The sequence below is a fragment of the Podarcis muralis genome, chromosome 6 (assembly GCF_964188315.1).
Source record: "Podarcis muralis chromosome 6, rPodMur119.hap1.1, whole genome shotgun sequence".
Lineage (NCBI taxonomy): Eukaryota > Metazoa > Chordata > Lepidosauria > Squamata > Lacertidae > Podarcis > Podarcis muralis.
This window is the reverse complement of record NC_135660.1, coordinates 42,873,933-42,889,693: the sequence shown is the minus strand read 5'-3', so window position 1 is coordinate 42,889,693 and position 15,761 is coordinate 42,873,933. Positions and strand designations below refer to the sequence as shown.

Here is a 15,761-nt window from a genome sequence, read left to right as displayed (position 1 = left end):
GGGGGGGGCAATCTTGCAGCACCTAACTTGGGAGAGCCTGATGCTACACTAGGTATAAAATCAGGGCCAGCTCCCTACCCAGACTTTGATACTGTTTTGATTGCTTCATTTGTCCTCATTTTATTCTTGGAAAATCAATGCCTCTAGCAACTTTTAAGGAGGGTTCTCTTTATGTGGCATCTGTACAGCTGACCAGAAGCAAGTTTGCTGCACTTTTGAAGGAAGACTTCAGATGAAGAGTCTGAATACTTCATATTGACACAGAGATGAACCACAGCAGATGTTTCAGTAGTAGTTGCACATATGAAGGTACAGCCCCTGCTAGCCTTAACAGTAATATCAAGAGTAAAAGGGAGGCACACACAACCCATTTGAATGCAGTACCCAGCACTTCCCTGTGAAGATATGTGGGAAAGCAAACAGCAGCAGAGGCTGTGGTGTTTGTGCATAGCCATTGTGGTTGCATTTTATTGTCATACTTGATCTTTATTATTATACAAAATATACAGAGTTGAAAATGCAAAGCTGATAGCAGAGCTCAATGTGCCCCACTAGTGCAGTGGGAATGGGCCATCTGGCCCTGATTTAGTGATTGTTGTGAGAGCACAGGTAGAAATATGCAGCTGGCGTATAGGTGAGGAGTGGAGCAGTGGCCCCACCCACATAGGGATTGCCATCAGGTTAGGAGTATCAACAGACAGGATGAAGATGTTTCAAACAAAAGAACAATCTGCAAGGAGATGAGTGATGGGTCAGGGTATGGGCTTTGCAAAATCGGAGAATGATTCTAAATAGAACCAATGTAACGCTGAATGAAAAGGTCATGTCCTCCTACTTTATGTTCATTATTTTAGAATAACCTGGTTTCTGTAATGCTCTTAATTAGATTGAAATCCCCACTTTACCCATAAACATGTATTAAAAGAGTGATGGTGGGTAAATTCACCATCTTCTCTCTCTGACCACCCTTACTACAAATGTGACAGTTTAGTTAAAGGGTGTCAGAAGGACAAATTCTCTGTATTAGAATGGATGTTGAGTATGCAGCCTAAGACATACTTTTCAAATGCAAAATCCCCTGGAATAGTGAAGTACTTTGTCAGAAAGGGAATAAAAGCCCTTTTTAAAGGTGAGTATATCTGGGCTGGTGGAAGATCACTGTGTATGGGGAAGTAATCTATGTGGTGTTTCTTTACTCTCAACTCCCCACCATAGTTTCTAATGGAGCTATGGCTGTATCTGATAACAGACACAGTGAAAAGTGGGAAAGGCTATCAATATTTCATGGGAGTGGGCCACAGCTGCATTTTGAAGACTAATCTTGAATGCAGCTATCTCTGGAAGCAAGGAATTCTGCCTAAACCTGGAAAAGACAGACCGTATCAGGCTGGATGGACCATTGGCCTAACACGGTATAAAGCACCTCCTTTTATAATTTACTTGGGCTCACCAGCACCCATCTTTATTTGGTAGCTGACAGTATGAGGAAATATGCTCTTGGCCCTTCTTGAAAATGCAGCCCCAGAAGCCAGCCTGTAGCTGAGAGCAGGATAGTCTTGAGTCTGGACTAATTGTAATTCCCAGTTCTGATTACAGCACTTTCCACCCTGACTTGCTTGTAACCAGGAAGGCATTTGAATTGTCACCTCTGTTCTTGAAGAACAACTCTGGGTTCTTAGTAAAGTGAGACAATCACTTCTGCTAGAGTGTTCCGGCATAAAGACCCATCAGGAAAAGCACAGGGCTACTTTAGACACACTTGGAAGTGGCGGTGTTATAAGGGTAGTGCTAACTTTGCATACCAGCCAGGTACTTGTTCATCTTTGATGAGGGTAGTTCCCTCAGCAGTGGCCAGCTGTCAGCCATGTGGCTTGCATCCCATCCACAGCTAACAGAGCCAGTTTAAATATTATGGCTGCTTCATGCAGTGACCATAAAGTGTGGATTTCCCCGGATGTGTGTGAAGTTTCTACATCACCACAAGATATTCCTAGCAATGGCAGCATGGGAATTTTCTGTACAAGGGAAAGTGATCTACCATACACATTATGGCCATATCAATGATTTCAGGATGGCAATTAGAACATGCTCTGGTGTCAGACATACACATATACCACAGTAGGCAACTTTTATACTGGAAGCTGCCCTGTGAGCAATTGCAGGGTAGCAGAGCACTACTATACTATTCTGACTGGTTATGAATAGCCACGGAGGGTAGTTTGGGTGTGACTCTTCTCTTCCCCTCCTCCCCCCTCCAGCTTCTCCTATAGGCCTTAAGGGGTAAGAAACACTAGTGTAAACCCTTAAGTTTGAGATAAGCCAGATAGGATGGTACTGGTGAGGAATGAGGATGGGAGAGATGCAGGAGAAAGGAAACTGTTGTGTTGTGCACAGAAACAGGCTTTCTTGGATGGAAGATGGGAGTGCAAGATGGTAGGAGGATGTTTGTGATTAGAAATTGTTTCATTGAAGAGAATGCATGTGTGGAAGGGACAGGCTTGGGGAGGGTTATACAGGGATGGGATTGTTAAAATCATTTTGAGGCATGGGGAGGAGAAACTAAGCCAAGGTAAAGGAACTTTAAAAACATAGTGTGGTTATGGGTCCAGGCATTGTACAAATTTAAATAAAAATAACCACCATGTAGATGCCAAACTGTTCCCAATCTCCAAGATTTGATCCTTAGCAGAAAACACATCTGAACTACACAAAGAGGGACCCTTAAGCGCTGGCATGATGGGTTGGCAAGAACTGAAATGGCAGCCTCAGGAAGGAGAAGAGCCAAAGCTGGGCTCCAGTGCACATGGAAGTCTGTTTGCATAGCTAAAAATCCTGAGCTGGCCAGTTCCAATTCCTGTCCTTCACACACTCTTGAATGATACATTCCACTTTCAGACCACAGAACAAAGAAACTCATTTCTGTGGGTCTTTGAATCTTGCTCTAGACTGCCAAGTGCCTAAGTGCTTACTCAAGATTGCAACTGTAGTCTGAGATGGGAGCTAAAGTATAGGGTTGGTTGTTAGGGTGCAGGAACAATAACTGAGATGAGCCTGAGCGGAGTTAAGTGCTGGGATAAAACTACGGCTGTGGGTAAGATATTAAGAACATTGGTAGAACTAGCTTGTGTACTGAAGGGGATGCTAGGCAGGGCCAGGATAGAGGGTGTTCATCTCTGCCATCTAGATATTGCCTGCTGTTGAGTACCTCAGCCTCTGGCTCGCTAACTCTTCCCTCACTTTTCTGCCTTCGTTGGGATACAGTACCTGTTTGTGTGGCCAAAAAACCCCCAAACCTATTCAGTATCATCCTTGTCTCTTTCCTATACGTTGCCTTAATCTGAGTGGTCTTGTCATACTAGAATCAGCTTCAAGATTCTAGTTCTTTTTAAGCCCTTAATATCTCTGTTACAGGAAGTTTCTCTTTCTTTGTCTTTGTTTATTTTCCATGTTGGCCTCTGCAGTTTGCACAATTCCTCTTTCATCAGTTTTCGTCTCCTATATTGCCATGCCACTCTTTCCTCCATGCATCAAACAGCTTATTCCAATTTAAGCCCTTCCACAAGACCTACATTTTCAGCTTCTCTGGCTAGTCCACTCCCGCTGCTCATTATGAATCTCTGACCCATTACAGTATCCTTGTCCTGGCCAGCTAGTGTGATCTGTAAGCCCTCTACATAGACACAGTGTTGCTGCTGTGCTCTGTTCAGAACCTGGCACTCTGTTGGAGATTCATAAACACTCTGAAGATGCTGGTTGCCCATACTGTTTCTGCTTCTGAATGACCCAAGGGCTTATTTGTAATAAAACATGAAAAGCGGGTAAGCATCACAGAGAGATGAGCAGCAGCTAAAGAGATAGTTGGCACAGGGAAGAAACAGCAAAGCTCCCCCCACCCTCTAATGTGATTCCTAGGATTTTCTTTTATCTACTCTCACACATGCCCTCTTCCATTGACCATGATCACTGTAAGTCAAGGAGCTATGTCGTGTTTTTATCTTTCAGTGAACTTAGTTCAAGGACAAAACATACCCTTGGTTGATGCCAGACCGTCACCCGTAAACCTTAGCTGAACCCTGAGTTTCTTCTCACTGAAGGATGTCTGAGCTCTTGACACCTACTTTCTGTATGGCCCTCAGTTGTTGGAGCTGCGTACCAGATAGTATTATCATTATCTCAGGCCACATAGAGACCCTGCCCAGTCTCAGAGATTCCATCCTCACTTAAATGTTTCTAGTGACATGTCCTCACCACTTCTACCCCTGTTTTCATGACAGTTTATGGGGGGGGGGAATGCAAGGAAAAGCTCTGATCAAGCTTAGTGTACTTTCTGCCATGGGAATCCAAGCATAATTCACCTCTCCCTCCTGATCTGTAAATGAAAGCTAAAGGTTGTGTTGTACCTGCCTCTTGTGAGTGGCACACAGTTTTCATTCCCTGTTGAGGATGCAAAGAAAAGAAACCACAAAGCAAAATCCCACTCACTCTCTATTTCTTTGCCTCAGCTCTCCCCCAGAGTTTAGTGCCAGGATTGCAAGTTACCTTGGCACTGGGAAATTTATCTCCCAATTGGAAGCCTCAGGGTATTGCAGTGAGAGCCTTGGTGTAAATTAGATGGAGTCCACTCCTTATAGGCAGTGGGTAAGATTGCACACACACAAAATCCTTTGAAAGTCCTTGGCAATCACCTGTTGCACTGCCGTTTGGTGGTGTGAAACCTGCTTGGAACCCCAGTGAAGGGTCGGGGGTTGCTGTGATTTGGAAGGCCCTAAAGGGTGGGCATACTACTTGGTGACAGGGCAGTGCAGCTTCCAAGGGGAGGCAGCAGGTTGATCCGGGGTTTTTTTTCTTTTCAATGCCCAGAGGAAGTGCTTGTGGATGTCAGGCTGTTCCCCCTGCTGGGCCTTGGTCCAACCCAACCAAAGGCTCCCTCCCACCCCCATGGTTCCCATTGCAAGGACTTTCCCCCAGTTGCATCTCGAATACATGGTCTCCAGAAATGTCTCCCAGTCCAGCATGGACAAGGGGCTGCTTTGTCCATACAGCCAAGAGAAGAATGCCTCAGAGGGATACACCAAGAAGAGAAGCCCCAGGAGTGTGTGTGAAGGTCTGGGCTCCAGTAGTGGCCCACTAGATCACATTGTCAAAGAGCTTCATGGAACTCATGATGTTTTCATCCTGCCAAAGAAAAGAGGACAAGTTAGAATAATTAAGAAGTCCTAGAACTGATTATCAGCTTTGACTCCCTCCACCCCCCCCAAACATATAGGGGGTGTAAAGGACCTTTTCAACCCCACCCCCTTTTTATGCATGGCAGAAAAATAGCAGTGATCTGTACCCACTGACAGTAATGTAATATCCCCACCCTTCTCTAACAGGGGTATGCTACCTTCTGGCAGGACTCAATGAATTCCTCAATAGTCACCACTCCATCCTTGTTCCGATCCATTTTCTGAAATGCAAGAACCAGGGATATGAGAATTAAAGGCAAAGTAACATCTGTTTCCTAGGAGCAGCTTCAGGCACACTACAACACCCACAGCCAGGAAGGACATTCTTGAGGCAGACCTGGTCAGGGAACCTGTCAGCTTCTAGGTAGCTTCAAAGGCATTTCTGGCAGAGAATGGCCCCCTACCTCACTAATGACATCTTGCAAGCATCCAAGGAAACACCAGTGGGCTGGTGCTGCAAACAGGTCCACTACTATGATCATAACAGTAAGAGATGGGAGATGCTGCCTCTACTGGAAAGAGGAAGGAAGAGTGCCCATTGGGAAAGCTTAAAGTTCTGACAAAACCCTGTTGAGTTTTCTACTCTGTGTTGACTCTGTACCCAAATGCACACATTTGCATTCCAAATGTGTTGAACTACAACTCCCATTATCCCTGGCCATTGGTTATGCTGGGCAGGTATGGTGGGAGTTGGAATCCAAAACGTCTAGAGGGTGCCAAGATGGAAAGGCTTTTATAGGAAGAGGGCAAACCCAAATATCTTGACTAAAATAACCCACTCACTCAACTACAAGGGATGGGAAGGTTTTGTAGAACTACAGGATACTGACATGGAGTAGTAATTGTGGTTTACTCAGAGTAGACCCATTGAAACGAATGGTCCTTAGTTATGTTCATTAATTTCACTGGGTCTTCTTCACCCATGGAAATGTCCTGACTCAAGGCTCACCTGGAAAAAGCTTTCCACATGCTCCTGAGGTGCTTCTTCTCGCATGGCTGGGTAAGTGTATTTGCCCATCATGTCATAAATGGATTTCATTATGTCCAGCATTTCCTGCAAGACAAGAGCACAAAAAGAATGGCCAGCAGAAATCAGAACTCGATTGTGGGCTGAAGGAGATTCCTAAGAAAGTGGACAACAAGCAGGAGAGCGCAGTATCTTCTGGTACCATTGACTCCATCTCCCTCTATATGTACCTCTTTGGTGATACAGCCATCTTTGTTCAGGTCATAGAGGTTGAAGGCCCAGTTGAGCCGATCATCTATAGTACCACGTAGAATAATGGATAAGCCAGCCACAAAATCCTGCAGGGGAATGAAAAAGAAAAAGGCTGGGGTGGGGTGAAGAAACAATCAAGTCTAGCTTAAGTGCCATGAAGGCTTGAGATTTAAGCAAAGCAGATTCTGGGATGTGGAGAGGACCCAATGGCAACAAACTGCAAAGAGCAACTCACAGAGTAAAAAAAACCCACCTGGGTAAAGAATTACTGAGAATCTGATTGTTTAATACCCTAGAGCAGGGGTGGGGAGCCTATGACCCTCCAAATGCTGCTGGACTACAACTCCTATCATCCCATCCCATTGGCCAAGCTGCCCGGGGCTGATCAGAACTGGAATCCCAACGACATCGGAAGGGTTCCTCACCCCTGACTTAAGAGCTTTCCTGCTGATCTTCCTGCTTCAACCTTCATGATTATTTTTTGACAACAGAATTTGAAATTAGAACAAGAGAAAATGGTGAAGTATTCTCAGGCAACCTGTCAGCATAACATTTATTTATTCATTCATTCATTTAAATTTGTTTCCATTAGGGCAGCCATTCCATTGGCTTTATTTAAGTGTGTAGACTGAAGAAGTTTCAGATATCTAGTACATAATTACTTTATATTTTTTAACTTATTGCTACCCACCCTAAGCTTGAATCTTGAAGTAAAAAGATCTACAGAGTGTACTTGAGAGGAGAGAAATATAAATACACACAAATGAAAGTTCACAAAACTTTTGAGAAAATCAATAGGTAAGAGAGAGAAAGCTGTTGTGGTTGTTCACTGGAGACAGTGGGAAAGATGCCTTCCTCAGGTAGGATGTCTGTGTTTTTTTATGTCATTTGCCCTCACTCTACTTAGCAAAGAGCTCAGAAAGGCAGGTCCATGCACTTCTACCAGGTGGCCTTACTGACCTGAGTTGCAGGGTTTAGGTGCATAGACTGAAAGTGCAGAAATAATTGTGAGATTTTAGGATCAGTGGAGCTGTAGGGCATGGTGTTGCCTGAACATGCTGGGAATCGACCAGGGTTGTTTTGCATGCAAAGCAGATGCTCTACTACTGAATTACCACCCTGTATTTAAGAAGTCATCTGGTACTCATAGGTGACAAGGAATGTCTTAAAAAATTAAATTTATATCCTGCCCTTCTTCCCAAAGGGGAGCATACACATCAGTGATAAAAGTACACAATTTAAACACCTGAAAAACTGCACACAGGTGAGCAGTGGTGGAGGGACTGTGTGTTCCATCTCTCTCCTGCACTCAGTATAGAAACCAAGTAGGCTGTAAGAAGAGGGAAGTGTCCTTCTCTGCTTAGAAATGCTGTGGGCTGCTGGAGAAACAATATTGTAAGCCTACTTTTTGTGGGCTTGTTTGCAATGCCAGAAGCATTGTTTTTATTCTGTGAAACACCCAGTCAAGGTTTGTTATAAAAGTTGTGGTATAAATAACATACAACGGAATTAAAAGACGCCTGCTTCTTGGGAGAAAAGCAATGACAAACCTAGACAGCATCTTAAAAAGTAGAGACATCACCTTGCCAACAAAGGTCCGTATAGTTTAAGCTATGGTTTTTCCAGTAGTGATGTATGGAAGTGAGAGCTGGACCATCAAGAAGGCTGATCGCCGAAGAATTGATGCTTTTGAATTATAGTGCTGGAGGAGACTCTTGAGAGTCCCATGGACTGCAAGAGGATCAAACCTATCCATTCTTAAGGAAATCAGCCCTGAGTGCTCACTTGCAGGACACATCCTGAAGCTGAGACTCCAATACTTTGGCCACCTTATGAGAAGAGAAGACTCCCTGGAAAAGACCCTGATGTTGGGAAAGATGGAGGGCACAAGGAGAAGGGGACGACAGAGGATGAGATGGTTGGCTAGTGTTCTCGAAGCTACCAGCATGAGTTTGACCAAACTGCGGGAGGCAGTGGAAGACAGGAGTGCCTGGCATGCTCTGGTCCATGGGGTCACGAAGAGTCGGACATGACTAAACAACTAAACAACAACAAAAATAACTGCATGTAGAATCTTACCTCAAAACTGACTGAGCCATCATGGTCGGTGTCAAATGCGTTGAAAAGGAAAGTTGCATATGTACTGGAATCTGAAAAGAAGTGCATCACAGTAAATGATTAGGAGGCCTTTTACCAGATGTCAACAAACCAACCGAATCGCAGGCAGAGAACAACCAGAGAAAGTGACTATAGCTGCAGCTTTTGGAAATACTTTATCAAGTGCCAGGAAATTATTGTTGCTTCCCCTTAGACACAGATATCTTATTTATTTATGGCAATATTTATTGTCTGTCCTTCTCTAATAAAGTATACTCAAGGCAGCTTACAAATAAAAACATATTATCATGATAAAGAACAGTCCTGGCACTTAACAAGAAAAGCCTGTTCAAGTAAAATGGTCTTAAAAGCCTGTTTAAAATTGAGCAAAGAGGAAGCCATATTTAACTACAAAGATGTGTCATGGACCGTTCTCTTGGGCAAGGAGCTGTGCTTGGCACAGCAGGCAGGGAAGCTATGGGCAGCTGAAGATGACTGTGCCAAGGCCCTCAAGAATATATCCCAAATTATTTCTAGCAGCCGCCAAGCCACTCACTGTCCTTATCTGGCCTCCCAGTTCCTCCAAAAGATCTCAGCTGGGAGTGGCACTCACCTCCCTGTGGGAAGAATTGTGAGTAGATCTGCTTGAAGCTCTCTTCATTAACAATGCCACTAGGGCACTCCTGTCAAATGGAAAAGTGCAGACAAGTTCACCTTGGAAGAGCTAGTCTAAACAATACCCCAGGGTAGGGCCAGTGTGGTGAGGTGTGTCATCAAAGAGGACTTTGAAGAGCTGACTCTCATAACCAATGACAGAAAGCAGATCACCTCCTAGGGGAAAACTTGAGCAGTGTCTCTCAGGCTGCGGGTGATCCCACTGTACACGTGTGTGTGTGTGTGTGTGTGTAAGTAAGCACGTAAGTAAAACAAATGCTTCTGAAAGCAGAAAGCAGCATTACCTTATTATCTACTGGTGGTTACACTTGAGATAATATAGGAAGAAATTCCAATCAGAGTGCAGAATATAGCCAGTAAGATATAGCAAGAGGGGGCTATTGTGTAGGGTGCCTCCCCAGGCTCAGAGGAAATCATAGCATGTAGCTGGATTCTTCTGGCATCCAAACATCACAAAGAAAATCCCTCTGTGCTTTGGAGGCATCCATTACTGGCCTAGGAGGGATGAGTGGTTCAAAAGCAGAAAGAAGCATGCCACCCCATGTCAAAGTGCTGGTACAATTTCATTTATATGAGAATTAGTGGTGTGTGCTGCTGTATAAACACTCAAGGGGGAAATGTGTGTGTGTGTGTGTGTGTGTGTGTGTGTGTGTGAGAGAGAGAGAGAGAGAGAGAGAGCGCTTACTGGAGCCATACAAGAAGTCTGACGCTCCATCTTTGTTCCTGAGTAATGGGAAGCACTTTGGCTGGGCAGTGTGTTGGAAGTGCCTGCCTATAGTCACAAAAGAGGATTTCATTATAGTTATAGTTTTTGTGACTGTAAGTTACAAATTGCAAATTTGATGTGTAGTGAGTGGATATTTTAAAATATGCTCTCTTCAACAATATGGAAAAGGACAGTCTCTTTCTTTCTCTCCAAAAGTTTTGTACTTGTTTTTTTAAAGCCTAGTATAGGGAAAAGAAATGGCCCCCAAGCAAGCTTGTAAGTGCACCAGCAGCAAGGGGAGTTTCTTTCCAACTCACATTCTTGAAGCCTCGGTACAAGACCTGCAGCTCCTTGCGGGTGAACTTGGTTTGCTCCTGCAGCTGATCCAGGCCCTCGGGCCGATGACAAACAGTGGAGAGCTCAAACTCATCCTCTACACTGTCTGCAAGAAAAGAAAGGGCTTCAAAAGTATAGCATGGACAGAACCAAAGCATCCCACCTGCATTCCTTGAATTATTTTTTTTCAAAGTGAGGTGTTGAATTTCCTTTCCCACCCTGCATTGGCACAAATAGACCCATCTCATGTGCATGTACTCTGTGGAACTACCTTTAGATGCAAGATCTCACACCTGGATTACAGCCAGAAATCAAGTGCTGCAGTATCATCCTGGCCTAGAGGAGGTTTAGAGAGCTTTGGTCAATTCAGGATAGAGCCCTGTTTGTGAAATGCATTAATACCCCCCTCCCAATACTGCATCAAGGGAAACGATAAGTATTAAATTCAGACCAATTTGGATAGGAACCAGAGATAAGAGTTGATTTACACCATCTTCCATGGACACAGGCTGTGAACAGTGTTATGCACTCCTCACTTCAATGCACATTGAGAAGACCAGGGTTAGTACTACCAGGTTTACTTTCCTTTGGGAGAAAGAAATGCTTGTGGCATTTTTGTATTTTCTGTTGACTTACTGATATACAAGCAGAGATAATGGAAGTAGAAAGATTCTTATGAAAAGCAGCAGAACTACTAATGCTGCTTTGGATTCAAAAATATGTTAGTTGCTAGGTAGGCAAATTCATAATGTCAGGCCCATTCACCATAATCAAGGAAACCAAACTCTTAACAGCATCAAATAAGTGACAGAGGCATTGACTGAGGCAGAAGCAAGTTTTAATTGGAACCACACACAAACTCAACCCAAACACACTATTATAAGTAATCAATCAACGAGATGCATCAGCTGTTGTCATGATGGCTAAATATACTGCCTCCACATACAACCTGCCCTCTCCAGTGTTCTAGGACAAAATCCCCACCTTGCTGTCCTTTGTCTTCCTATTCATTTTGAGCTCTGTCAACTGGAGTAGTAAGCTGGAGAAGACAGCTATTCCAGACACAAGTTCATCCACAAAGCAGCCATATACAATTAGCGGCTTGAGGCAGAGAGCCTACATTTTGTCTCCTCTATTCCCTTTTGTCCCTGCCTACATCACCCTCACAGTCCTTTTATAATACACTGCTTTGGATTGGTGTTTGAGAAAAGTGGCATACAAGTATTTTATATAAATACTATACAGAAGGAATCCCACTTCCCCTGCTCCTGGGAGTTAATGATGTCACAGAACAGAGAAGACACACAGAGAGGGATAAAGTGTCACTTGCTTTCGCTGATTGAGGGGATGGATTTGGGCTGACGGCAGCAGGGCAGCAGCTTGAGGAACCGCTGCTTCAGGGCTTTTTTAGCGTGGCCAGGTGGGTTGCCTGCAAAGAAATGACAGTTGCCAACCAGGAGAAGCATTAACATATGATGGCACCCTTCGTTCCACCCACACCCGATCCCTAAGCACCAGCCACAACAGACATGGTATGGATCGGAAATACAGTCATGCATGGCTTCAATGCAACAGGGAAATGGATCCAGCACTGTCACAGTACACCCAACAATGACACAACTCTTCTAAAGCACATGCATGCTCCCACTGAGCATCAATTCGGCACAAAGAAGGGATGGGGAACCTGTGGCCCTTTAGATGTTGTTGGACTCCCATCAACCACTGGCCATGCTGACTATGACTTATAGAAGTTGGAGTCCAGCAACATCTGGAGGTCCATAGGTTTTCTGTGCCTGACCCAAAGGAAGTTGAAACACCGGGAGGGCCAAAGAAACTGCATCCAGGTGTTTAAGTGTGCACTCTTTGCCCCAAGAAATCAGCTGCACCAATGGATGAGTGACATGGCATTTTCCAGCATGATACCCTGGATGGCTGTATCATGATGTGCAGCTCAGTCAGTATCACAGGAGACTCTTAATCTTAGGATCATGGTTTTGAGCCACATGTTGGGCAAAAGATTCCTGCATTACAGGGGAGTTGACTAGATGACTCTCCTGGTCCCTTTGAACTCTACAATTCTATTATTCTAAATGAGAGTTAGATCTGATAGCTCAGAGCAGGTGAATGAGGGCTTTAGGCTCCACCCTTAGCTTTCAGGAGAAAATGGCTGGGAGTAAAGATGTGCACCTTCCTCTTCCTGCTTCTAGGAAAGCAGCAGAGGCTGCGTGGAGAAGGAAGTTCCTGTAAGAATGGTCAGCATTTTAAGACAAATGAGGTATAAAGCTGAGCTGTACAAATTAAAACATAGCATGCGGTTGCAGCCCACAGAGGAATAAATGAAGGGTGCAGACATGGAATGTGTGCAGAAACAGACAGGAGGGTTGGATGAAAGGCAGCTGTAAAGGTTGGCATGGTTGCCATCCTATTGCCAAAAAACCTTTTTATACACCTTGGTAAAAATGGCTTGGAAGAAAATGTCATTCTATAGCACACCAAAATTCATCTCTTTTTACAAAAAGGTTAAACACTTTCCCCTTGATAAAAGAGTTTTTCAACTACTGCAGTCTGGCTGTAACCTTTTGTGTGTTGGGTATCAGTTGCCTTGTTCTCTGAGCTTTGCAGGTCTCCCCATCATCACTGCAAATGTGGGGCCAGAAAGGTCTTGTTTCCTCTCCATGAGTGGTGATAGGGAAGACAGGGCTTTCCCAGTGAATTCACCCATGTAATGTGGAATACTCTTCCCAGGGACACTTTGCTGGCACCAACTCTCATTGTCTTTTTGATGCCTGGTGAAGGTATTCCTGTACTTGACTACTAATAGATACTTAATTTCTGCCATTTCTCACTTTATTGCTGGATTTATTGGTGATTTTATTTGCTATGTTATGATGTCTGATGTCAGTTGTTTTACTATTCTTTCACCTGGATGTTTTGGCCAAGAAGTGGCCTAATTTTTGATAGGAGAATGTATGAAAGGAGAATGCATGAGAATAGCTTTATACCAGGGTTGTTGATCTGATTGCCCTCCAGACGCTATTGGAATCTATTTCTTATTAATTCCAGCCAACATGGTCAATTGTTGGGGATGATGGGAGTTGTAGTCCAGCAGCACACACCAAGATACTTACTTGTGGGGGTAATGGGACAAAAATTTAAAGGCATTATTTCTGCTAGCCTCAGTTATACTAGATTGCTACTGAGGCCAGTAGATATCAGATAAACTCACCTTTTATTGCCCAGAAATGAATTTTTTTTAGCACCATTGTAATATTACTTCCTATTTACTTCCTCAGGTCAATTTAAATGTTGCTGCTTTTAAGCTTGTGTACAAGTGTGTGTGCATGCATGACTCATGACTGCAAGGATGTTCTGAGCATTATAGAAAAGAAGTGGCAATGACTGACAAATGGAGACAAACAGGAATAGCTAGAGAGATGAGCAATACAGGAGAGACACCATGACCCAGACAGCCAAGCAGTTAGGGACATTTGCCTCAGACCAGACCAGGTCAGGTGCAAAGACGCTTCCAGGAAGGAAGGGAACCCAAACCACCAAACCCACAGCAGCACCTTTCAGTAAGAACAGTGAGAACACAGCAGTCAAACATGCACTTAAAAGGAAAGATGGTTTGGGGAAGCAATAAAGTTGTTTATTTGCTCTCCTGGCTTTGAGCATTTTGTTTCAACACCTGCTCTTTGGGCAGCTTTGAACATTGCCATAGATAATAATTTCACAAGAAAGAGTAACTTTAAAAGGTAGTCACTCACTTTCTCTCACACACTTCCCCCCCTCTGCTGTATGATCCACTGAACATAGCACACCTATAAAGACTGCAAAAGGACATGGGAGTTTTGCACAACATGAAAGCTACATACTCCCATCTTTTTCACAAAACACCCACTAGGGAGGCTGGGGAACATTTGCTCCAGTTGATGATCACATAGATTTATGATCGTGCTCTACAGAAAATAGCCTCTAGATGCACAATAAATAATAAATCAGCCCAGGAAGCAAGTATATCTTTATCCTGAGCAACTTGCTCCAGATCATACACACTGCCTCTCTTGCCAGTAGAGCATATTTTTATTTCTCACTATTGTGAATAGAGGTCTGATCCACTCCTATTTGTGCCGTTCCCCCCCACTTCTCATTGGTTGTTGTGGATCCTAAACTGTATAAGAAAACTTTCACATCTTGCCTCAGTTCTAACCTGAAGCACAGGTTTAGTCTCCACAGAACTAAATCATCCTTTCAGGATGAACACAAACAAGTCATATGAATAACACTGCCCAGTGTTGTATCACCCAATTTCACCACAGCTCTCTGAACAAGCTTAAAGGAAGTTGGGATGAAAACGCCAGAATTCACTACAAGAGACCAAAAGGAACAAAGTCTGTGTAAGTACCTGCACACAGGGCTACATATGAATTAGCACTGGCTCCAATAACTTATTCCAATGAATACATTGTTGTGGTCACATTATGGCCAGTCCCCCAAATGCAACTCACCCCAGAAAAGGTTGTCAGACAGATAGGTGAGCAAATTTAAGGCTATACTGTATTGGAAGCATTTCATACACAGCTGAAATAAGACACAGAATAAGACAATTAGCTCAGAGTCCTCTGTTGAAAGTCAAAAATGAGGGGGCTACAGAACTTTAAATGATTGTGTGCACCTATCTGCTGGAAGGAGAAGGAAGGATGCAGACTTCTAGACCTTGGGAAAAAGCACACAGCAAATTTTGGAGCTGTCCTTGGTGCCTACTCTCACTGCAATTTCATTTTCCCATTTAAAACATCCAGGGAAGCCAAATCAAACAACTTCTCTCTCCTCACTCAGAAAGAACTAACACCAAAAGATATATAAAGCTGTAATAAAGCAAAACTTAAACAAATCAAGCAAAACTTGATTTGCAAAATCAAGCACAATCCATATAATGAATAAAAACTTGAATATGTATGCTCTCCCTCCAGCTACCAGGTGGAGCTAATATATAGCAATTCCAACTGAGAGAGAGAAATTTAGAAGGGAAGAGGAGTAATGGTTGAATTGGGACAAAAGAAAAATGCATGGCTCTAAGTGCAGAACTAAACATTGCTTCACCAATTATATATCTCTAGTCCCACAATCAGAAGATATAAGAATAACCTAAACTATTCCCGCAGCTGGTGATATCCATGCCCTAGTAAGATCCAGATTCAGCTACTGTAACAAGCTGTACATTGGGCCGCCCTTGAAAACCACTCAGAAACTTCCATTGGTTCAGAATATGGCAACTGGATTACTGACTGGTACTAGCTGATTAGAAGAAATCTCACCAGTATTAAAAAAGAGGCTCATTCGCTTCCAATTTGTTCTTCTGCATAATTCAAGATGCTGATTTTGACCTATAAATTCCCATATGGCTTGGAACCAGGATATCTAATCTGAAGGCTCATGTGCTGCCATGAGACTCTGCCCCAGTCTTTAAGATCCATCTCAAAAGCCCTCCTTTACATGT

General features: G+C 43.6%; 1 protein-coding gene across 4 annotated transcripts in view; it reads right to left on the bottom strand.

The window, feature by feature from the left end:
• Positions 1 to 433: 433 nt before the first annotated feature.
• The window catches only part of KCNIP2 (potassium voltage-gated channel interacting protein 2), a 106,461-nt gene continuing 91,133 nt past the window's right edge, over positions 434 to 15,761 (bottom strand). For 3 of the 4 annotated variants that reach the window (XM_077930157.1, XM_077930156.1, XM_077930158.1), the window contains exons 2-8: positions 10,243 to 10,367; positions 9,158 to 9,227; positions 8,527 to 8,597; positions 6,426 to 6,533; positions 6,178 to 6,282; positions 5,387 to 5,449; positions 434 to 5,175 (exon numbers count right to left, since the gene is read on the bottom strand). In XM_077930157.1, the coding sequence (XP_077786283.1) occupies positions 5,128 to 5,175; positions 5,387 to 5,449; positions 6,178 to 6,282; positions 6,426 to 6,533; positions 8,527 to 8,597; positions 9,158 to 9,227; positions 10,243 to 10,367 (590 nt within the window). In that variant the 3' untranslated portion in view covers positions 434 to 5,127. Of the gene's footprint in view, positions 5,176 to 5,386; positions 5,450 to 6,177; positions 6,283 to 6,425; positions 6,534 to 8,526; positions 8,598 to 9,157; positions 9,228 to 10,242; positions 10,368 to 11,587; positions 11,691 to 15,761 lie in introns of all 4 variants that reach the window. The other variant, XM_077930155.1, reaches the window with a different exon arrangement.